We start from the raw sequence: 22,569 nt of genomic DNA, 5'->3' as shown, positions 1-22,569 counted from the left end.
CCCAGCTGTTACACTTCACAGTCACACATACACATGAGACAGTGCTTTATCACGATTATAGAAATGTAACACAAATGAGTTTACAACACACAATGAGACTGAAGGCGAAGTTACATGTAGAACATGTGCTTCGGATCTCTAACTTACCTGAGCAATACCTCCCACCATCTTACTCTTGACCACCACAGCCTGGTCGTCTTGTTCTTCAAATGCTGCTTTTTGTGCTGCTTTCACCAGATTATCAGAGGCTCTTTTCACAGCATTTCCAGCAGCCTGCAGAAACGCACACAAGATTTCAAGTCAAATCACAACTTAAAGGCTTTAAACTTGAGTAAAGATGGAAAACATTACAAAAGGAATGTATAAAAGACACTCAGTATGTCTAACCAATGGTCTATGATTTGAGTCTTTGAGGTGCATGTAGAACACAGTCATCAACCTTTCTCTACTAAACAGCAACTCCTGGAAAGGCAGTAATGAGTCCAACTGGGCTCTGACAGAAAACCATAACAGTTGTTTTGTTCTTGACACAGGAGGAAAGCTATAAAAGGCAACAAGGATCAGTCCCAAACATCAGTCAAAGCCAAACAATTCTTATTGGGCAACTTGGCTCAATGAAGACAAGGTTTCTCCTTTTGAGGCTCAGTGGGCTGAATCAGCCAGTGGGCTGAGACGAGAAAAAATAATTAAATAACAACACAGTAAATCTGTTTGAATCCAGGAACATCCACTTCCACACAGACAGAAAATTTCTCTTGGAGCCCTTTTCCCTCCCTGATTGTCTAAATATCATATATCATCATGTAGGCACAATGCATGAAGCAAAATATTATGTCTATGAATTCTGTTACCTTAAGGAGAAGAATGAGGTGCAACACATGTCACTCCCAAACCTTAGCCTTAAAGACATGAAGATAAATCTCGAAAGCTTTAAGGTACGTGGCCTGTGGCCTTGGCTAATGAGTTTGGTTGGAGGCATGCAGTTACAATTTCCACTGCACTGATGCACTTTCAGTACCTTCACACAGAGCCCACCTTTTGAAATTACATCCTCCCAAATGGGGAGCATAAGCATAGTAAGAAAACCAAAAAAAAAGAAAAAAGTTTCTGTTCATCTGGACGTAACGTTTTCAGTGGGAGAAATGTTTCGGAATCATCCAAGTGACTTCTTCAGTCTCAGCTGACTGCAGGTTTCCCCAACCTTATAAACAGTACCTTTGCACAATAAATGAAACTAGCCCACTTAATGAACAATGGATTGTGAGGTCAGTTCCTTGATCATTAATATGCAAATTATCATGACCAATTGAGCAATTATTGTATGCCTCCTCTGCAGGTGATGTAGTGCAAATGGACAATGGAAACGAGTGCTGTGGTGAAATGTTCGCAACTTTAACAGCCTGAGTGGCACTACAACAACAACACAAGCCAATAGAACAACGTCTCTCAATGTTACAGCCGTAAGCTATATTTGCTAGTGTAAAAACATGGCTACATTAGGCAGTTCCAAGTGCTTGATGTGCAGTTTACATTGTGCTGATGTCCAAATGACAGAAAAACAAAGGTAAATTAAAAAGCACAACATTTAAGCCTAGTAACTATAGTACCTGAAACTAAAAATATATTTTTATTATTAACACAGCTCATTTTTGTTCATCTAATTCTGAGGTGGTCAAGTTGGAACTTGCTTTAAAATTACAGAATCATTAGACACCTCTACATGGACTCACTGATCCATACTGCTAGGATCTACAGCAATGACATCGGAATGTCATTCGGACAGGAGAAGTGCTCTGTGATGCCAGAGGTAAAGCAGTCAAAACTGAGAAGACTGAACTACAAGAAGGCAACATTGCAGACAGCATCAATGGACATTATGTTGTGTGACTTTTTATTCGTTTGCTAACAGAAAATGTTATTGTGGCATATGATTGCGAGGATTCTTCTTATAAATTAATTAATATGAAATATTAGATTTTTGTAGGTGGTATAACATAAAATATTAACTGTGTTATCCACAAACTACTGGCTGCAATAAAAAAAAGAGTTCAAAAATCCTTCTTTCCAGAAATATTCAAACATTTAATAGAGGAACCATTAATACAGAATATAGCTAAGAGCAAATGGTTCTAGTGTAATCATAGATCAAGGCTAATATTTCCAGTTCTTAGTGCTATGTGTGGACTGGGTAGATTGTTTCCAGAGCTCTTGTAGACATAAATGTATGAGAATTACTGTGGTGGCAGCTGCAGGTCCAAAAGAGGAGGAGATAAGCCACTGCTGATTGGATCAGAGAATATGAGTTGGGCTGGCAGGCCGATGTGCTCACAGCTACACTCAAAGATAGTATTTTTGGGTGGATGAAGTGACAGGAAATACTTGTACTTTCTGTTATGTCTTGCAACTGCCGAGCATCAGTTACACCTAAAAGGTCATAACAACTCTTTTGAGCAGAGTTTGAGCAAGAAGAAAAAGGTTTTACATCTTTTTAAAGAGTCACTAATTTGTTATACCAAACCTGTGAAAATGCTTTACTATCATTATATAACCAATTTCTGAGCCTTAAACACCTACTCTGCAGGAGCTTTGCCCATTCTGAAATTATATACCCAATGATGTCACAGAAAGAAATACATCTCTGAGCAGCATTTAATAAATACTGAAAGAAAGCAATATGCAAAGGGCATTCTTACTTGTGCCAAATATAGAGCATGCTAATCCTTGTTAGCAGCTGTACAAATCACGCAGCTCACCTGTAACCCTAAACTTTGAAATTCCAGCCTATTAATACACTATAATATACTGTGTGCTCTCTAAAAGCCTCAGCTGTTGCAGAATGACTAATGTTATTGTCCCTTCAGTAGAACTGTAGTGTTGGAATCATAAGTAGAGATGACGAGCACACATCTCACGGTGAATTTGCCCATGTCAGATCTAATTTTGGACCTAACTCTTTGCTTTTCAGTCTTGAGAAAATGGCTCAAGCTAAAACAAACTCAATACAAACAATTCAGTGATATCCTTGTAAATATGTAGTGATCTACATATTTACAAGGGCGATCGTGGCTCAAGAGTTGGGCGTTCGCCTTGTAATCGGAAGGTTGCCGGTTCGAGCCCCGGCTTGGACAGTCTCGGTCGTTGTGTCCTTGGGCAAGACACTTCACCCGTTGCCTACTGGTGGTGGTCAGAGGGCCCGGTGGCGGCAGTGTCCGGCAGCCTCGCCTCTGTCAGTGCGCCCCAGGGTGGCTGTGGCTACAAAGTAGCTTGCCATCACCAGTGTGTGAATGGGTGGATGACTGGATATGTAAAGCGCTTTGGGGTCCTTAGGGACTAGTAAAGCGCTATATAAATACAGGCCATTTACCATTTACCACTACATAGCTATTTCTCTTAAAATGCTACCACAGCTACATCTATTTTAATATGACAGTCACTTAGCTTTGCAATGCATCTGTTAGGGGTCTGGCTAAATGGGTCATTTCACACATGGTTCAAAGGCTGCACAGCTTTAAGGAACTGCCACGATTGAAACATCTTTTCACCATTGTGCACCACTTTTGTCTGGGTTCCCGCTTCCTGAGTTACTGTCCATAATAACCCATGACGTCATGTTTACCTCTCCAGTTGTGTTAAGTGTGTTATAAATAATGTTTTTTTTTTTCATGCAGAACAAACAAAATGTGAAACTGACCTTGGACAGTATTAAATACTACCGCCAGTCTTTTGCCATCTTTCCTTGTCCTTTTGTTTATGTTCATTTATCGGGCTGGCTACACACTCTGTCTCTTCTTGACAGTTGTGACTTTGACCTCAGCATCTAGCCAAATAAGGCCTTTTAAAGTGGCACAGTAACAGAAGTAATAGTAGCTCTCCTGTGTTTTTGCGCCTTGAGCAAAATTAACATGCAGTGCTGACCTGGAGCCTCTTCATGGTCTGTGAGTCCTGGTCAGCCTTGACCTTGCAGGCTACCAGCAGCTGAGCAGTGGAGGCTGCCACCTGCTTTGCTGATGAGATGAGCTTCTCTTCACTGGCATGTCCCTGTACTGCAGAGTTTGCTGCCTCACACAGGTTGTTGGTTGCTGCAGCGACCATTCGAGCCTATGGAGTCAAAGTTCTCAGTGGTTAGATGTTTTAGGAATACCTTTAAAAAAATTACAAAATTATAACAGGAGACTTACAGCTGAAATGAGCCCCTGAGACCACTGTCCATCATCTACAGCATTAGCTGGGATTGCCCCCACCTGAAAATCCAGGATAATTATTTTTGACGGACATCAAAATGACATTTATGAATGAATGTTACTAAACTCCTTGATAGAAATGATTATTAGCTTTATTTGTGGGATTTCGCTTATGTTTAAATGCACATATCAGTTCTTTTGTTGGTTCTCACATACCTTCCCTTGAGCCACCAGCTCCCTCTGTGCTGCTGAAGCAGCTTTTACCAGAGCACTGGTGGCAGCTGCAATAGACTTGGCTGCCTCCAGAATCTGCTCCTCAAAGTTCAAGCTCTCATCGGCCTCCTGTTTTAGAGAACAAACCAATAGTAAAGAAAAATGCTGCACTATGATTAACTGTAGAATAGAACAGACTAGCTCTTTATTGTCATTGTACATGCACAATGAAACTATGGATTCCCCACGCTAGCTGTGCAGGAATTAAATATAAATAGTAAGACAGCAAGAATAAATAAAAAGAGGCTGAGACAAAAATATTCAGACAAAAAATGAATAGGGCTTGTCTACAGGAAATATTGGTTTGGAGAATAAATTAATAAGTATGAAAAGTATTAAGAGCGTCAAGAATAAGCTTTGTGGTGCTGCCATTATATGTGTTGTGAGTAGTTGTCAGCACATAAGAGATGTGACACAAAATGACTGTGACCTGGTGTTGAGGTTAACAGGATCAGTGTGAATACTTGTGCTCTGTAAAAAACCCTCTGACCTTGGGCTTAGTCCTCGGCCTCAGCTGCTCCAGTTTCTTGGCAGCAGCTTCAATAGCTGCTGCTGCTCCCAGCAGTTCATTCTCTGCAATGACAGTGGGATCCTCAGGGTCCACCCACTCTGTGCCTAAAAGACACGGGGGGAAAAAAAGAGTACTGTCACTCTGTGCTCAAAAACACATTTTAAACTCTTCCATCAACCCCAACCTAGAATCCTATGGGCAAAAAGGGGTTTACCTAGTTAGTAGCAGTGTTTACCTAGGTGGCATGTAGCAAATTGAGGCTATAGGATGCCACACAGGTTTCCTATTTGACACTCCCTATTGACACAGACAGTGACTAAATCAATACTACCTGATCTTATACCATCTAGTGTCTAATAATGATGATGATGATAATAATAATAATAATGACAATTAAAAACTTGGATTTGTATAGCGCTTTACAGAACAGTAGAAAAAAAACAGTGCTATATATTAATCCTTTAACTTCAGGCAAAGTTGTTAAAGATCAAAGATTTAGATACCTTTCATGGCCTCAGCAGCCTGGATAAGCTCAGTGACGGAGCCTGCCACCTGCTTGGAGTAGCTGGCCAACTGCTGCTTCAGATCATGAGATGGCTTCATGATGATCTGTGTATAAAGGAAGAAAGTCACAAACTTTATTACTGCATGTACTTGAATTAATCAAATCCCAGCCTGTACTAAACTAATGCTAAGATAATCAAAGTAGATGATATTACATTGCACCGTACGCCACTCTCCTTTGAGTCAAATATCTAAGCTTTACTATCTAGTAAGGCAGTAATGAGCCTGTATCATATCACCTTTTAGTAAAGTTCAACTACAAATCTGGATGAACATCAAGTACAGGGGCAATAAGAGCAGAGCGGATAGATGAAAACATGCATAAAATTAAAACAAAAAAAAAGTGTAAAATTACAATTCTGTGCTCTTTATTCAAATTCAAGATGCGACTTTATTTCTGTATGTTTACATTTTTTCAGTTATACTGTGTTGTGTAGCAAGACTAGACTAACTTCCCGATATACTCAGGGATCTATGTTGTGCCATCCTAGATAGTGGTTCTGACACTCAAGTCATGAGCCTCCTTCCTTCCCCTTAGCGTACAGTATCAGGTTGCAGGACTTGGGATAAACCCTATACGCATGGAGGGTTTTGTCTTGATGTCAGTGGCTTCTATCTACTCCTTTGGCCATATTATAATTCCAGCAGGGTATCTGACAACCAGCAGGGCATAGGTGTCGATTGCTCAGATTTTGTTCTTCCTATTCAGCTGACTCCTCAGGGCTTGCCTTACTCTTTGCAGGTATTTGGTGGTTGCAGCTTTCCTAGCGGCCTCTTCGTGGTTCCCATTTGCCTGTGGGATACCCAGGTTCTATCTGAAGCTGTGGACTAGTTTTTATATAGCTCTTTTCTACTCTACCTGAGCACTCAAATTGCTTTATACAACTTGCCTCATTTACCCATTCACATCCATTTATATAAGTATGTTTTTCTCTTTTTTTCCTGAGAAAATGCTTTCTATCCAAAATTCACACACATATTTACTTTGATGGATTCATGGATTCACCAGAGAGTGTCTTGCCAAAGGATATTTGGCATGCAGACTGCAGCAGCCAAGGACCAAAGCACGAACCTTCCGATCAGAAGATTTCTCTCCTGAGGTACAGCTGTCCTCAATGTCTGAAAAGTCTCCTTCTGGTAGTGCAATCCGCTTAGTTCTGACTACATTCCTTCTCCTTGTTACCATCCAATTGCACTTGTCCAGTCCGAATGACATTCCAATGTCATTGCTGTAAATCCTAGCAGTAAGTGGATGTCTCATTCACTTTGGCATACAGCTTCATGTCATCCATGTAGAAGTGATGAGTCATAATTGCGCCATTCTGTAGTTGGCATCCATAGCCAGTCCCATGAATGATCTCATTCAGGGGGTTTAGGCTTATGCAGAACAGCAGTGGGGACAGAGCAACTCCTCAGTAAATACCATACTTGTGTTATTGGCATGAAGTTGGTCTCTAGTGCTGTTCACCTCATCCCCATTGAATTTATGATAAAATCTCTTCATTTAGTTAGTTAGCCATTCTCGTGCCTCATCCATTAGCGCTCTCTCCGAGATTGGAGGGTTGGAATGATGAAATCTCCCCCCTAACCTGATGTCTTGGCTCCCTCTTGCTGTAGAATTTGTTTTGTACCTCATCAATCTCTAGTTGTGATAGCAGTTGCTTCTTCTGGATGTTGGAACACTGATCTACTAGTTATTTCATCTTTAGTCTAGATGTTGCTTTTTTTTTTAATGTAATTTTATATTCTTTCAGACTGAATTTCTGAAAAAGGTGCTTGTTATGCATTTCTCCTTGCTGAAGGTACTAGTGATTGTGGTGTAAATGCTGTCATGACAGAGGCTTAAAATTCCTGTTATTCACTGCTCTCCATATCATCTTACCACCAATACATGCTCCAGCAATCCCAGATATCCAGAAGCACATTCTTTGCCATAGCGCAGAGCTCTCATTTGCACGTCTTTGCTGACCTCTGGGTGGTAGGCAGCTTGCTGCAAGGCAAACAGTAAGAAAAGTCAGTCAGTGATAGCAAGGGCAGAAAGATATCTTATTCATATTAAAAGGTAATTCTGGCTAGAGCTGCATGTGATTATAAGTAGTCCCATGTAATTTGAATATTGGAAATGCCAATATTATAGTGTCTAAGTTGTATGTATATATTTTTTGTCATTATGACAAAAATACCTACCAAACTATTCTCTGAGACCTCATTAATTACTGCACATTGAACTTTGTTTGGCAGCCCATGAACAAACACTATTTAGTAGTTCATGGTCTGCCGTACCTTGCAGGAATGCAGCATCTCAGCAATGGCCCTTCTGCTAAGGTTAGCTGTGGCAATGATGTCTTCCTGACGACAAGAGTTCCCAGCAGCCACTGCCTTTGCTGTTGCCATTGTAATTCCTTTAGTCATGCGGATGAACTCTTCTGGTGTGGTGGTCTTTGCTGGAGGATCAGCACTGTTGAATACCTGTGTGATAAAACCAGGTTGAATGTTAGTGAGTTTTCCTTGTGCATTAATTTACTTACCTCATGGTAGGACACGTGGTCCCAAAAGCTATTTTATGTAACACCAAGGCCTTTAGTCAAAACTCTCTTCTTGCTGCCATAAGACATCTTTGAGATGGCAGTTGCCTCAAAAGTTTTGAACTGGAAGATATTAATATTATGCAGATGAGGGTTCTTATTCTAAAAGCTTTTCACTGGCTTGTGAAACAGGGGTTAGGAAATGGCCATGGCCCCTGTGGAGGAATCTCCTGTGTTTTAACTGAATCCTTGGCAGGGTATTTCCAACTGGCTTAAACTGTAAAGAAACATTTATCCCACACTCACAGCCAATTCCTGTTTGATGTGTTCAATAGTGGCCTCCAAAGCTCTCGTCCCCTTGGTGGCTTCATCCTCCACAGCCTTCACAGTCTTCAGAAGCGATGTTACATTGGTCACCATCACCTAGAGGAGTCAGGTCAAATTATGTGGTAATACATTAGAGTGATGAAAATATCTTAAATATTTGATACATTATTTTTAAACTAGATGTCACTAGCATATTTTAATTAGATTTTTAGAATACGTAGCACTTAACAGAAATATTTAAATATATATACACTATATAATAAAAAGTATTTTATATATTATATTTGTTACATATTAGAAAATATTTTTGTCTCTCCTTCTCTTCATATGCTGTCTGTTTTCTATTGTAGTGGACAGCATTTTGGGTTTTTTTCATCCAGAAGATGTTGCTTTTAGGTTTTTGACATTTAAAAAGGTCATGAAGGGGTGTTTTTTTCTGGATACAGACCAAGTACAAAGTGCTCTGGATTTGGTGAAGGCTCTTTTTAAATAATCCTAACAACTGAAAAGATTTATGTGTTAATCTTAAACGTGTATTCATTGTACTGGTAAGAATTTCACTGCAACATAATTACAAATCCTCTCTTGATACTTCAATTTTCCAATTTTGGTTCCATGCAATTAGACTAGAATAAAACTGCATGTACACATAAAACTGTTTTTAAAAGTTTGTATTTGTCATTATATCATCATGTGTTTTCAGGATCTAGAATTAATTTTATTTTTTGTGTGCTTTTATAAAACTTAAACCAAAACAAAATGTATATGTGTATATCACTACCTGTTCAATATCAGCATCTGGACATGTATTTAGATCCTGAATGTTTTGAAGTCCTTAGAAGCATAAACTTTAAACTTTAAATATTTTCTCAAATTGTAAAAAGAAAAATCAATGACTTGCTTGCCAATAAATATGTGGGAAACAGTAGCTTTAGACCATAATTTCATGTGTGGACAATGATAAATATAATTTCCTGAAAAATAAAACATTACAAATCTGTCAATGCACAGATAGAACTGCACATTTATAAAAACTTCTGGTCATTCAGTGTAAAATCGCTAAGTGCTTCCCACCAGATCCTTTCAGAATCAGCTATTTTTTTTTGTATACTTTTAGCAGATTTAATGTAGCCATGTAAAATTGTACCTTTATACCACAGACCTGCACATTATAAGGCAATTTCAAGTTGCCTTATTTTTTCAAATGGTGTCAAGCCCTTGTAACTACTCCTTGTAAAGTATAGGAGGTAGCTAAATGAAATGTTCAAGCCAGAAAAACATATTTAAGCTTTGTTAAAAATTACAACCACGTAAAAGTCAAGGTGTCTATTGTTGTAAAGTGTCAGCAAATAAAACTGACTTGAACTGATTGCTAGTTTTGTATCTTACCTTAGCAGAATTTTTAAGCTGCAGCATGCTGGGGTCATCGTGAGGCTTGCCTGCAGCTGCCTTTGTGGCGCTGATGAGGTTTCCTAGCGCTTTGGCCACATCTTTCACTGCATTGATCAACACCACCTGTACTCAGCAGGGCACAGAGCTTAAATTGTTATCTGATACAGTGCTTAACAAATTATTTGATCACCACCCAATGTAAGGTTTATGCCCTAGCTGCCTTAAATTAACAGTATCGGTAATTACAATAATTATTTTTGTTTCCATAATGGTTCATCTACTAGGATGCACAAGCTCTTTAATAAAAACATTTCTTTTTCTCATTAAGAAGCCAAATTACAGCTATTTATTTGCATTCCTAAACAGTAAAATGAGTTTTAGTTGTTAAATGTTTGATTAACTTCTGACTTCTCAGAAAAGTCAGTACGCTGGCTCAAATTTGGCCATAAAAAATTCACTTTAATATTTTTCTAATGAATAATAACACAATCCTTAGTTTTAAGCAAGTTTTTGACAGATTTCTAAAATGCTTTTCTTGTTATTATGGCAGGCGGTCTAATATATTTGTACCTTTTCATAAGAAGCAAACATACATATTTGCCAGTATAGAAGCAGACAAAAATGCATCCATACCTGGGTCTCTGGGTCTTCGGAACCCAAGCTGGCTGCCCCCAGTTTTACCACATCTGCCAGTTTGGTAATGGTGGACACTGAGGACTGGGCCGCCTGGGCCAGCCTTTCCTGACTGGCCCCAGCACCAGCCACCAGCAACTTGGTGTCCTCCACCAGAGCCTTGGCTGTCTTTAGGATGCATTCCCTGTAAAAACAGCAAAGATGAACATTATATGACTTCGACTCAAAAATGACCTTATCTTTCTTTCTGGTACAGAAACCATCATTCCGGGGTTTACAAATTTAGAATTTTCACTAAACATGCTTCCTAGAACAGGGCCATAGTTCCTTCCACTACTACTTACTTACTCCAGTTGTAGTTTTTACTTTCTCAAAATAAGGCTAAGGTAATTTGCTGGTTTCTGAAGCCAGAATAAGATGTTTGCATGTTTAAAATGCATTGCTGATGTTCACAAAGCCTGATCATATCATGACACTAGACTGCAAATCAACTTGTCAAATCAACAAATCATCTGTAATATAGCCTACAGAGGGTCTCTAATTAGTACCTGTGGTCAGCGAAGGTTTCTGCATTTTCACGGTTCAAAGTTCCAGCAGTTGCAAACATAATGGTGGTGTCAAGGTCTGCAATAATTCCAGACACTGCACTGGCAGCAGTGATGCAGGCCTGGGTGCCACGGTTACCTGCCTGCAGAGATGCTAACACATGGGAGACCTGCAAGAAAATCAATAAGTCTTATAAGTTTTATAAATGGAAAGGTAAATTAAGAATAAAAACCACAGAGTAGGAGAAAATGTCTAATTTTTTTTCACTGCTGATCTAATAAAGACAAACTGACCAAAAAAGAATTCAAAAGACAAGTTATGTGTTAGCCTGTGTTCTGACCTTCTCAGAGACTTTCCGTGCGCTTTCAATCAGCTCTTTCTTAGTAAAGGTGTCATTAGGGCTGCACTGAAGAGCTCCAGCTTTTGTCACCAGACTTGTGCAGGTGAAACCCAACTCACCCACCTGCTTCTTAATATGAGAACCAATCTGGAAACAAAGACATGACAACATGAAAACTGTGGAAAGGACACTTTCCAAGTATAGACACTCCACACATTAGACACATTCGTTTGATTTACTTCATGATTCTCTGCAGTAACGGCTGCATATTTGGCTTCATTCGCAAGATTTCCAAACTCATTGGTCAGCTCGTTAGCTAATCCTCCAAGGTCATCTGGGTTGGTGTTAGACTTGGTCACCTGAAGACAAATAAGAGGATGCTAGTTACCGAGTTTGTTCCACACATGTTTCAACATGAATTAAGTATTGATGCAAATTTACTAACATGAGTTTCATACGATCATTTAATGAGTGTGTCAATAATAAAGAAATCAAGAGGCTTTTGTGGAAATTATGTGTGTTTGCACATGGCTTTGTATGCGTTTTTGTCTTCATAATATCCTTATCACAATGAATGCTATTAAAGTGCAAGAAAAGAATGATAAGTAACAGAAATAATATTACGGTTGGAGAAAAAAGATACATTTTTCAATAACATACATCTATCTGGTAGAAGTCTGATTCTATTGGTGAAATGTGAGGTTGTCCCAAGGCTTGCATGTAAATCTACGCTACGCCTAGGGTGGTACTGTGTCTTTGTTACCTGTGTGCATGATCCTCTGTTTACAGCCTATGCGTTCCAGTTTTGTTGGTTCCATTTAGTTTTCCTGACTTGTGTCAGGATTTTTTAGTAGAGCCACCTGTGTTATCATTTTGAAACTCCTACATCACCTTGGTCTCTAGTTTTTTGCATTCACAGCGTGTCCACGCTGCTCGCCCACCTACCCGGTGGTGTGATGACAATACCCCATCAGTCTTTTACAGCTGAGGAGTAAAAACTGGAGGACTACCCAGCTTAGGTTCTGCCAAAATACTAATTACCAGATTTTAGGGCCTGAACCACTGAAAGGATGCAGTAATAGTAATAGTATGTTCAATCGATACTCTTGCTGTTTTTGCATATGACAGCCTTTGTGGTGTGATTTGTTTTATTCCATTCATAACTGTTTAGTGGCAATGACAGGAAATCCCACAGCTGTCTCCTAATATGGTACTTTTTCATGCTCAATCCTCACTAAGAGGGAGCATGCTTTATTCATTTAGAATTTCTAACTGAGCTCAACTTTTAAATGGAAAAATTAATGACTAACAACAAACCAAAAACTATCCCCCATGCATTATTATCATAATATGTTACCATCTCTTGCACAGTCACAGCGATGGCCTTGGCTGTCTTAACCATGGTAGTCTGGTAGTCCACAAAGGTGCCTTCAGGTTCTTGCATTGGTGTATCTTCCATTTTATTGATGGAATCATTGATGGAGTCCACCATACCACCTACTGCACCAGCTGCACTGGCTGCTTCAGACAGTGTGGCACCCAAGTCATCCACTGCTTCTTTCATCATCTGCACGGACTCCTCCAAGGCCTCGTGCATGTGGGCTGCCTAGATAAAGGAAGCACATTGGTGTGAGCAGTGCAAAAATGCTCAGTGTGTTCAGTGGTACTTAATCACATAGAGTACAATCAAGTACACATATCCAGAAGACATTATATTTCAACTTTCATTACCTTTGGATTGCCTCCAGCCTCCTTAGCAGTGTAGAGCATCTGCAGGGCCGACTCAGTCAGGGTTTTGGTTTGGTCTAAAACAGCCATCTGTTGTTGACTATTGAGAATCTTGGATGCTGTGCCAATGGCTCCCATGATCAGGGGCTCAAAGTAACTGGCCATCTGAGAGACCTGTGTGGGCAACAAATAATTTTATTTAAGTACAAAACTGATTCCAAAATAAAAGGAACATGTCAGACTTCAGCCTGTAGCTGGACCATCACATCGTCCAAATTGTGTTGCCTGTAAAAAGTTGCTGTCTTAAGGTTTACCTTGTGTCCCAGCTGGGAGGCCTCAGATCGAGCAGCTACAGCCACGGGATCAATCAAGTTACTAATCTCATGGACTGAGGCAGCCATCTGCTCATGGAGAGTCTAAAACATACACATATGAACTGTCAGTCAAACTCAGATACTTTAAATTAGCCCCAAATTCAGCTTCATTTACTATGTCTACCAACAGACTTATTACACATCAGGTCAAGGAACAATGCATGCTGAAGTACACTACATCACAGTGGCTTCCTGAACCGTTTGTCCCTCAAAACACTTTTGTGTTTCCTCACAATAACTTTTCACTTTCCTTCTTGTAAAATGGTCATTCTAACTAGCATGGACCAATGCACAGGCTGTTCAGGGGATTGGCAGGAAGAAATATTCTGTGGGGGCAGTAACATCCATACCATGATTTTTCAGGGGTTTAGTAGGTGAAATTAGATACATATAGACACATACATATATATTCAACGTAGAATAAACAACAAACAATCAAGTGTAATGCTTTTATTTTGTATAGGATACAGCAATTCAATTTTCTTGCTGCATTCATACAGAGTCAGTGAAAAACTAATAGTGGAGTGTGCATGTTTACCTCCATTGAGATGTCCTCTCGTGGTGTTAGGTGCTGGCTTATGGCTGCCAGAGAGGCCTGATCAACTTCACGGATACAGCCATTTAGCGCTTCAATAGCATCATCACATTCTCTCTGGCCAGGAGCTTTTTCTCTGCACACATGAGATGAAGGGTGTAATTACTACACACTCTTATAACCTGCTTGACTCAATCTAAGCAGAGAACCAATTCTTACTTTTATAGTTTTTTACATTTTGACTTGTTTGGGCTTTTTTTTTTTTTAGATTATTTTAATTTTCATTCCAGGTCAGTGTTCCCTTCATCTTTTCCCTTTCATTTTTGGCCATAGTTTGCAACTATTTGACTGTATGTGTCTATGTTGGAGTGAATGCCTGCCGGTGTAGCTGATTATGTGTCTGTATGTTTGTGTGGCTTTTATTTGAACTGTGAAGCACTTTTTTAACTCTGTGTTAAGTGCTATACAGTTATTATTATAATAATTATAATAAACTAAACAACCCCCCTTATATGTTATATATGTCATTCAAAAGTCTGATACAAATCTATTCCAAAGTTTGGGTTAAATAACACGTTACTCATAAAAATGATGCAAGACTTAATGGCCAATAATAATTTTGTGATCATTACAAAATAACACAAAATATTGTGTAAATCTATGCATTATTTATATTATGCATGGTCATTTACATAATATACTGTTACACTGTTTTCTAGGTGTGATGGTTGAGAGGGAGCCCAGACAGTAGTAGTAGTGGAAGAGGCCAGTGTGCAGAGCAGGGTCTACCTCATGTTGGTGATGAGTTTCTTGATGGAGTCAGACACAGTTCTGGAGTGTCCAGCAAGCACGGACCACTTGGGCGGGTCTTTGGGGTTGACAGCCAAAGAACGGGCAGTCTGGATCAGGCCAGTGGAGCTTTCCAGCATTGTCTTAGCTGCTGCCACAATGGGCTCCATAGCTGCAAGACCCTGAACCAGAGAATAACAAATCAGGATCTATCTGAGAATATGAAAATCTCCTGATGTTAGATTCTGTAACTTGTAATGATATGACAGGGCACATTAGTGTCATAGCAATGCTGTAATGGCAGCTCTTGGAAATACCTCAGGGCTGATCTGAGCAGGAATGCTGGCGAATTCAGGATTGGAGGCAAAAGCAGTCAGGTTGTCCACAGCTTCTATTAGAGGGCCAGTGGCAGCTTTACACTTTTCTCTGTTCGCCTGGTTAAAGGCTCCATCCAAAGCCTATGCAGGGGACACAGACATGACTTCCATAAGAATTTTTCAGCACTATTTAGTTCTAGAAGACTAGCTGTTTACCTCCTAGAGCAGTGTAATGTAGCAAGGAAGAAGAGGTTTAAATAATATAGCTGTCAAAAGTGAGCTAATGAGCTCTTGTTTAATCCTTTTTTATGAGTTTTATTAGTTTTCTTTTATTATGGAAAACGTGGATTCGACTGTTCCATTTTTACACACTTTCAGATGTATACTGGATAAAGGCCGGAAGACATGTCTCAGTAAACATATGTCCGACAACCCTAATATGTCTGACCGAGAACTAAAAGTAAAGACATTTCTTACATGTTTTTATTACTTTTCTTACATTTTTTTGAAAATCCTATTCTTAAATGATAGTTAAACATAATTGACTGTAGTTCAGTTTGTAAATTAATACTTGTCACTACATCATAATTAACCTTTTCACTCAAGCTGTGGGTGTGTGTGTATGAATGATACTGATGTGTGTTTGATATGGCTTTTATTACAAACCTTTATGGATTTGACCAAGTTGGCAGTGGTGTTGGCCACTTCTTTGGCTGACTGGACAAACTGCCTCTTGGCAATAGGGTTAGGAGTTTTAGAGGAGGCCAATCTGCAGGCATTACAGAGCGCAGAGGTGTGCTTGGCCACTATGGTTGCTGCGGAGAGCACCTGCATGGGGAGAGTAATGGTCATCACATTCAGACTCAATAATCAGTCAAAGAAATCTGATAAAACTGACAATTACTTGCAGTGAGGCAAGCATTTACCTGGGATTGAGTACAAGCTGGGTCCACCAGGTTCTGACAGGCCATCTGAATAGACTGATTGGCTCGTGCAAACTGAGCAGGGTCTACCAGGCCCTTCTGACCTGCTGTGCTGTTGGGGTCTGATACACCCAGTAAATAGGCAGCCTAGAGACATAAAATCACCTATAAGTTCATTGTATGAGATGATGACGAGATGAGATAGCCTTTATTTGTCAGTTGCAGGTCTTTTGCCCACAACTGAGATGACAGACCTTGCCGACCGTACATACAATACACAAACATCACATTGGGGAGACAGGTCAGGCTAGGTAGCGAGGAAAAAAAACATCGAAATGTGTAACACAGAAGGATAATACAGGAATGCACAGATATCAACACACCATAGCACAATAAACACAGACAGTAACATGGGAACGTTTTCCAGTGCGTACATCTGATCTGGGACCGCTGCAATCTTCGACTGCGCCTCCAGCTGACCCAATGTCCACATCAGAGGGGAGGTAAGCGTTGGAGGTGGCGTTGGATCCGGGGTAGGGAGGGTGATGCGTCAGTATCAGTATATGTATGTGTGTGCGTGTCCATAGTTCAGCTGAGATAGTGTCCTTCGCCCTGCCTGGCTAAGTAAACAGTCTTCCAGCCAACCCAGGTGGCCTTGTAGGGAATGGGAAGGAACAGACTCAACACAGTCGTTATCAGGGAGTTGTTGTTCGGCTCCAGCCTTGAGCCCACAGGTGGCGCCGAAGGGGTAGCCGGATTATGATGGTAATTTTTCTTTTGCAACAACTCATGAGAATTTCAAGCTGTTCTTTCACACTGCGACACTGGTCTCTCAATCTCCCGTTGGAGAACCGCGAGTTTCTCCATGATGTTATTAACCTTCAGTTCCGTGGTCTTGTCATTCTTTTGCTCAAAGCGCATATTCTGAGACCTCACGACCACAGTCAGCAGTATGTAAATACTTCTAGTGTGTAGCAAGCCAAAATAGACATGTTACCAGCATACTTTACTTGCCTCTGAGCTGCTGTCTTAAGGCAATAATACAGTAATCTACAGTATGGATTTTACCTGTGCAGCTGCTTCAGTGAGACCACAAAGAGCTCTGGAGCCAGTACTGACTGAGTCACCAAACTCGGGCAGGTTGGAGTTTTTGGCATTATGAGAAATACCAGCCATGGACTCACCGAGGACCTATTGACAAATAACAAGAGAATCAGAAATCAAAGAGTGGAGCATCACACATTTAATGATGATATTGAGTAAAGCTAAAGCACTGACAAAGCACTGACTGAACCATAACATTGTAGTCTACATCCAAGCTTTGTAGTTTGTTGCCGACGAAACAAATTGCTTAAATACTTAAATAGTTTAAGGTGTTGAAAAACAAGAAGAAATTAAAACTTGTATCACGTTTGCTTTGGCTCATTATGTTGTTTATTTCATCTTTTATCATTACCAAGAAATTTTCTTTTAGTTACTGTCTAACCGATGGAGCTCACAGCAAAAAAAAAAAAAAACATGACACTTTCATAGGCATAATGTATATGTGCATAATTTCCTTAGGGATTAATAAAGCATTCTGATTCTGATGACATTGTCTAAACTGATGCAATAAGACGGAGAATATGTGATCTGATAGAATCACGTCCTCTTTTTTTCTGTGGGAGAAACAGCCCGCGCTTCTACTGTTTCCAGTCTATTACCTATTCCAAATTAGACAGGAACTGCCAATGTTGAAAATCCTAAAAAAATAGAACTAAAACCATAAAAGAAAGGCATTAATGATGTGTATTCTACAGTACCTTGGAGTTCTCCATGACACTGTCAATGCAGTCAAAGTATGACAGCTCAGTGATTGCTTCTGTCGGGTTCTCCAGCATCCCCTTCACTGACTGCACACAAACACAGCATACATTCCTGACAAACTCACACTGTTAAACTGTACAACTCAGCTGAGTGTCACACAACCTCTATGACTGAAATGTATTGATTGTTTATGGTTTTCTTTATTATTATTATTATACAGTTTTAGAGATTTTTATGATGCGTCCGGGACATGGGAAGCTAAAGAAAAGATAAAAAAGAGAAACTGTTTGATGGTGGCTGTTACCTCAAGCTCTCTGAGAGCATTATCACACTCCTTCTGACCTGGAGCCTGCTGAGTGCACATGGTGATGAGCTGGTTAATAGTGTCTGTAACAGCCCTGCAAAGACAAATGATAAGACAGATAAGTGGTTAAAACCAAAGCTGCAGAAAATTGATTTTTTTATTTTGGTTTGGGGTTTTTTTTGTGGGGGGGTTTTACCGGGCAGCTGCTGCCAGCTGGTTCTTGAGGTTGGGGGAGCTAGGATCAGTGGACAGAGCTTTAGCTGCTAAAAGCAGCTTGCTTGATGACATTGAGATTGTCTTCAGGTTAGACACCACCTGGGTCTGGTCCTCCTTAGACTAGAGGAAAGGAAGAAGTGTGAAGACACTGAAAACTCTATGGCTTTTGCAATTAATATTTTTTCACCTAAATCATGTGTCATGATGACCCAGCTTCTTGGAATATGAACCTGTGTCTGCTTTTTGCGTGGTACACCACAACGATACAAAGGACAGTACATTTTTGAGGATATAAAACTCATAAATACATGTTTTAAAAAATTGGACGACAGTTTGCCTGGTGGTAACTCATTCAAACTGACCTGAGATGTTCCAGCCATGTCAACACCAGCCTCTAGGAAGTTGCTAAATTCCTGTCCAAATTTGCTAGTGGCCCTGGCCAGGTCCTGGGTAGTTCCTCTGGATGACTGGACCACTTCATTGGCTGATTGATTTAGACCAGCTGCAACCTCGTTGAGATGAGCTTGAACCTCCTGGAAGCTCTTTCCACTAGACGGGAACTATGTTGGGAAGAAAAAAATTCTAATACTGCAAGTAGCAATATAGAAAAGAATATTGGCTACAACTGGTTATAACTTTGGTTATAACTGTAAGCAACTAGGCCTGACTCATAAATTATGTTTTCATCCTCAAGCATCCACAATTAACTTGTCTCCAAAGACTGTCTTCCAGGGTTCCATGATATGTACAATTTTGGAGAAGAAAGACTAGTTTTGCTGTGCAACTGTGTTTCACAGGTAAAAAAAAAAAAGAAGAGAAAAAAAGAGAGATCAGGAAAATTATGAAAAACAGTAGGTGATGGAACTTGATTGATTAATAGAATAGCTTCAGGGTGAAATACTATTCACCTGAGATCTTTTTATCAGTAACTAAAATCTACATTTGTTAAAAACTGTTAATTTTGTACTAACGGAATCAGCCAGGAGAGACTTGCTAGCTTCGCCCACAGTGCGGATGGCATTGTCTACATCCCTCTGGCCAGGAAGGCAATTCACACATCTGTTCAAGGCCTGGGAAACCGCCTTAGCCACCTTCACACAGAAACACATGCACATGATGATTGTCATTATTATATGAAAGACATATAAACATTCAGAAATAAACTACTGTAGCTACCAAACAAAAGCATTTGTAATCTCTCGGTCTGGCTCTAACCTGGGCCAATCTCTGCTGACTCTCTGCAGCTCCTGGTTTAGCAATGGCCCTCTTGGTCTCTTCAATAAGGTTGGATGACTTGTCCATGACATCCCCAGCACAGTCCAGTATGGCACTACGTGCTGCTGAGTCATCTGTGGTAGCAGCGACTCCTCTGGCAGCCGAAGCTAGTGACTTTAGAGCCTGAGCCACATCTCTGGCTGCCATACCTGGATCCAACAGGACAGAGGAGAGAAACTTTGGTGCGTAGAAAGACATAATACAAAATTTACAGTCTGGGAATGCCTAAGGTCTAATTTGTTTAAATTAATAAAAAAGATATTTTGAAATGTAGTATAATGCAAAATTCTTGAGTCACTCGTCATTTCTTTTGCATCACTCATCTTTAGTCCAGACATTCTACTTGACCATTTTCAAGATTGTCTTGTTGTTTTTTTGTTGAACCACTTCAGTCTAAACAGGGACCTAACGCAAGGATTGAATGAGTGAAACAAAACTGGTTCCTATTTCTTCTGTTGATTCCATGAGAAATGTTACAAATTGTCCATCTTGTCCTGTCTCAGAGCAACGCTGAAAAACTAGTTAATGCATTTATTACTTCTAGGCTGGACTACTGTAATTCATTATTATCAGGATGTCCTAAAAACTCCATGAAAAGCCTTCCGTTAATCAAAAAATGCTGCCGTGAGAGTACTGACAGGGACTAGAAAGAGAGAGCATATTTCTCTTATATTGGATTCCCTTCATTGGCTCCCTGTTAAATCCAGAATTGAATTCAAATTCCTGCTCCTCACATTATTCAAGTCTTGAATAATCAGGCCCCATCTGATCTTAATATCCTTATAGCACTTCGCTCTCGCTCTGCAGGCCTACTTGTTGTTCCTAGAGTATTTAAAAGTAGAATGGGAGGGAGAGCCTTCAGTTTTCAGGCCCCTCTTCTGTGGAACCAGCTTCCAGTTTGTATTCAGGAGACAGACACTATCTCTACTTTTAAGATTAGGTTTAAAACTTTCCTTTTTGCTAAAGCATATAGTTAGGGCTGGATCAGGTGAGCCTGAATCCTCCTTTAGTTATGCTGCAACAGGTGTAGGCTGCTGGGAGATTCCCATGATGCATTGACTATTTCTTCTTCAGTCACCTTTCTCACTCACTATGTGTTAATAGACCTCTCTGCATTGAATCATACTTGTTATTAATCTCTGACTCTCTTCCACAGCATGTCTTTTATCCTGTCTTCCTTCTCTCACCCAAACCAGTTGCAGCAGATGGCCGCCCCTCCCTGAGCCTGGGTCTGTTGGAGGTTTCTTCCTTTTAAAGGGGAGTTTTTCCTTCCCACTGTCGCCAAAGTGCTTGCTCATAGCATGTATTATTGTAGGGTCTGCCTTACAATATAAAGTGGCTTGAGGTGACTGCTGTTGTGATTTGGTTTCCCAGAAGAGTTGAAGCTGTTATAGCGGCAAAGCATGGGATGACACCATACTAAAGCCTATGCCCTAAGAATGGTATATCACTCAACACCAAATCACAACAAAAGATGCCACATGTGCTTTATACTGTAAGGCAGCGGTCCCCAACCTTTTTTGCGCCACGGACCGGTTTATGCCCGACAATATTTTCACGGACCGGCCTTTAAGGTGTCGCGGATAAATACAACAAAATAAAACCAGTACCGGTACCGAAAAAAAGAAGAAAAGACCCAGGGAAACCAAGTTAACGATAAAAACGATAACAAAATAACGCTGAAAACCGATAAAAACCCTGAAAACCATACATTTCACACCTGATCCTCAACTCTCACGGCCCGGTACCAAACGACTCACGGACCGGTACCGGTCCGAGGCCCGGGGGTTGGGGACCGCTGCTGTAAGGTAAAGGCCCTACTATAAAAATTTGACTGGGATCAGAAACAAACCCATTTTTAAAGTGACAGACTCGTATTGCCGTTTCATCCTGTCACATCTCATTGCAAGTAAAGCTTTATTGTACTATTTTTCCTCTTGAACAAAAAATATACTTAATAGCTGACATTCTGGTTATGTTAAACTCACCAGTGTAGTTCTCATTTCCCTGGGTGGCTTCACTCAGCAGCTGGGCTATGGCTGAGCTCACAGCCTTGGTGCTGTTACCCAGATCCTGGGAGCATTTCTCAAGCTGAACAACACAGCAGAAGACATGGAAAGAAACATTATCAACCATTCCTACCTTTTGAAAATAACTCACCAATTATTATTATTAAAAAAATGTTATGTTTATGCTTCGTTCATGGTGTTGTCCAGTGAACCAAAACTATTTCAGTGTTCCTTACCGTCTCTCCTGGTAGTGGTTTAAGTTTGCCTTCTTCTGCTGATGCCTTGGCCTCTTGAATCTCCTTTTCCAAATCTCTCACCGTTGATAGAGCATTGTCTATTTCCAGTGGTCCACAAGCTTCCTGAGCCTAAGATACACAAAAATATCTGTGATTAGTTAAATAAAACATAGTTATATCTTGCATGAATTAGATATCAGTCAAAAAAAATCAGAAAAAAGTTCTACACCATAATTGCTTCACTTGATTCATTGACCAAAAAAATAGGCCATCTGTTAGAAATCTGGAAATTCATGTATTTCTTAATCTAAAACAGTAAAAAGAAATCTGGAGAATTAGATCATTCCTGTATGATATCATTTCACAAAAGTTCAAACATGCATGAGTGTTTCTTAGGTCTTTCACTCACTTTGCTGACTCCAGCTAGCACAGTACAATGAACGCTGAAATCTTTCTCAGAATCAAACTGATGAATATATATAATTAGTACTACCTTTTGTGAGGCAGTGCGGAGCTCTGCCAAGGCACTGGCCAGGTTTTTAGCACACTGGCTGAGCTGCATAGCTGAAGCCTGGTCACTGATGGTGGGAACAGCAGCTTTGGAGGCTGTAACCATCTTAGCACCGGGCTGGTAGAGGGAAGAGAGACATGTTGCATTGGTTTTGATTTAAAGCAATTCATTCTAAAAAAGAAAGGGACTATAAAGTGTTTGCTTTTCCTAAAACTTTTGCTAGAAGTGCGTTTACATCTCCTCATTCTTATCTC

The 22,569-nt window shown here is 40.1% G+C and overlaps 1 protein-coding gene across 2 annotated transcripts in view; it reads right to left on the bottom strand.

Moving 5' to 3' along the window:
* tln1 (talin 1) overlaps positions 1-22,569 on the bottom strand; it is a 57,286-nt gene that overhangs the window by 1,837 nt on the left and 32,880 nt on the right. For both annotated transcript variants that reach the window (XM_085464504.1, XM_085464505.1), the window contains exons 25-56: positions 22,298-22,432; positions 21,805-21,933; positions 21,548-21,650; positions 19,500-19,708; positions 19,256-19,375; positions 18,647-18,844; positions 18,265-18,404; positions 18,069-18,162; positions 17,761-17,850; positions 17,027-17,149; positions 15,962-16,105; positions 15,702-15,863; positions 15,036-15,176; positions 14,719-14,900; positions 13,933-14,065; positions 13,335-13,436; positions 13,024-13,194; positions 12,650-12,898; positions 11,532-11,651; positions 11,293-11,439; positions 10,955-11,121; positions 10,407-10,590; positions 9,771-9,896; positions 8,361-8,477; positions 7,813-7,998; positions 7,412-7,519; positions 5,469-5,574; positions 4,945-5,069; positions 4,398-4,523; positions 4,179-4,241; positions 3,916-4,098; positions 148-273 (exon numbers count right to left, since the gene is read on the bottom strand). In XM_085464504.1, coding sequence (XP_085320630.1) covers positions 148-273; positions 3,916-4,098; positions 4,179-4,241; positions 4,398-4,523; positions 4,945-5,069; positions 5,469-5,574; positions 7,412-7,519; positions 7,813-7,998; positions 8,361-8,477; positions 9,771-9,896; positions 10,407-10,590; positions 10,955-11,121; positions 11,293-11,439; positions 11,532-11,651; positions 12,650-12,898; positions 13,024-13,194; positions 13,335-13,436; positions 13,933-14,065; positions 14,719-14,900; positions 15,036-15,176; positions 15,702-15,863; positions 15,962-16,105; positions 17,027-17,149; positions 17,761-17,850; positions 18,069-18,162; positions 18,265-18,404; positions 18,647-18,844; positions 19,256-19,375; positions 19,500-19,708; positions 21,548-21,650; positions 21,805-21,933; positions 22,298-22,432 — 4,509 coding nt within the window. The remainder of the gene's footprint in view (positions 1-147; positions 274-3,915; positions 4,099-4,178; positions 4,242-4,397; positions 4,524-4,944; positions 5,070-5,468; positions 5,575-7,411; positions 7,520-7,812; positions 7,999-8,360; positions 8,478-9,770; positions 9,897-10,406; positions 10,591-10,954; positions 11,122-11,292; positions 11,440-11,531; positions 11,652-12,649; positions 12,899-13,023; positions 13,195-13,334; positions 13,437-13,932; positions 14,066-14,718; positions 14,901-15,035; positions 15,177-15,701; positions 15,864-15,961; positions 16,106-17,026; positions 17,150-17,760; positions 17,851-18,068; positions 18,163-18,264; positions 18,405-18,646; positions 18,845-19,255; positions 19,376-19,499; positions 19,709-21,547; positions 21,651-21,804; positions 21,934-22,297; positions 22,433-22,569) is intronic.

The sequence above is a fragment of the Copadichromis virginalis genome, linkage group LG7, assembly GCF_057382275.1.
Source record: "Copadichromis virginalis isolate Kocher_CV1m ecotype Utaka linkage group LG7, C_Virginalis_male_GT1.1, whole genome shotgun sequence".
Lineage (NCBI taxonomy): Eukaryota > Metazoa > Chordata > Actinopteri > Cichliformes > Cichlidae > Copadichromis > Copadichromis virginalis.
The sequence above is the reverse complement of the archived record's forward strand: the minus strand, read 5'-3'. Positions and strand labels throughout refer to the sequence as shown.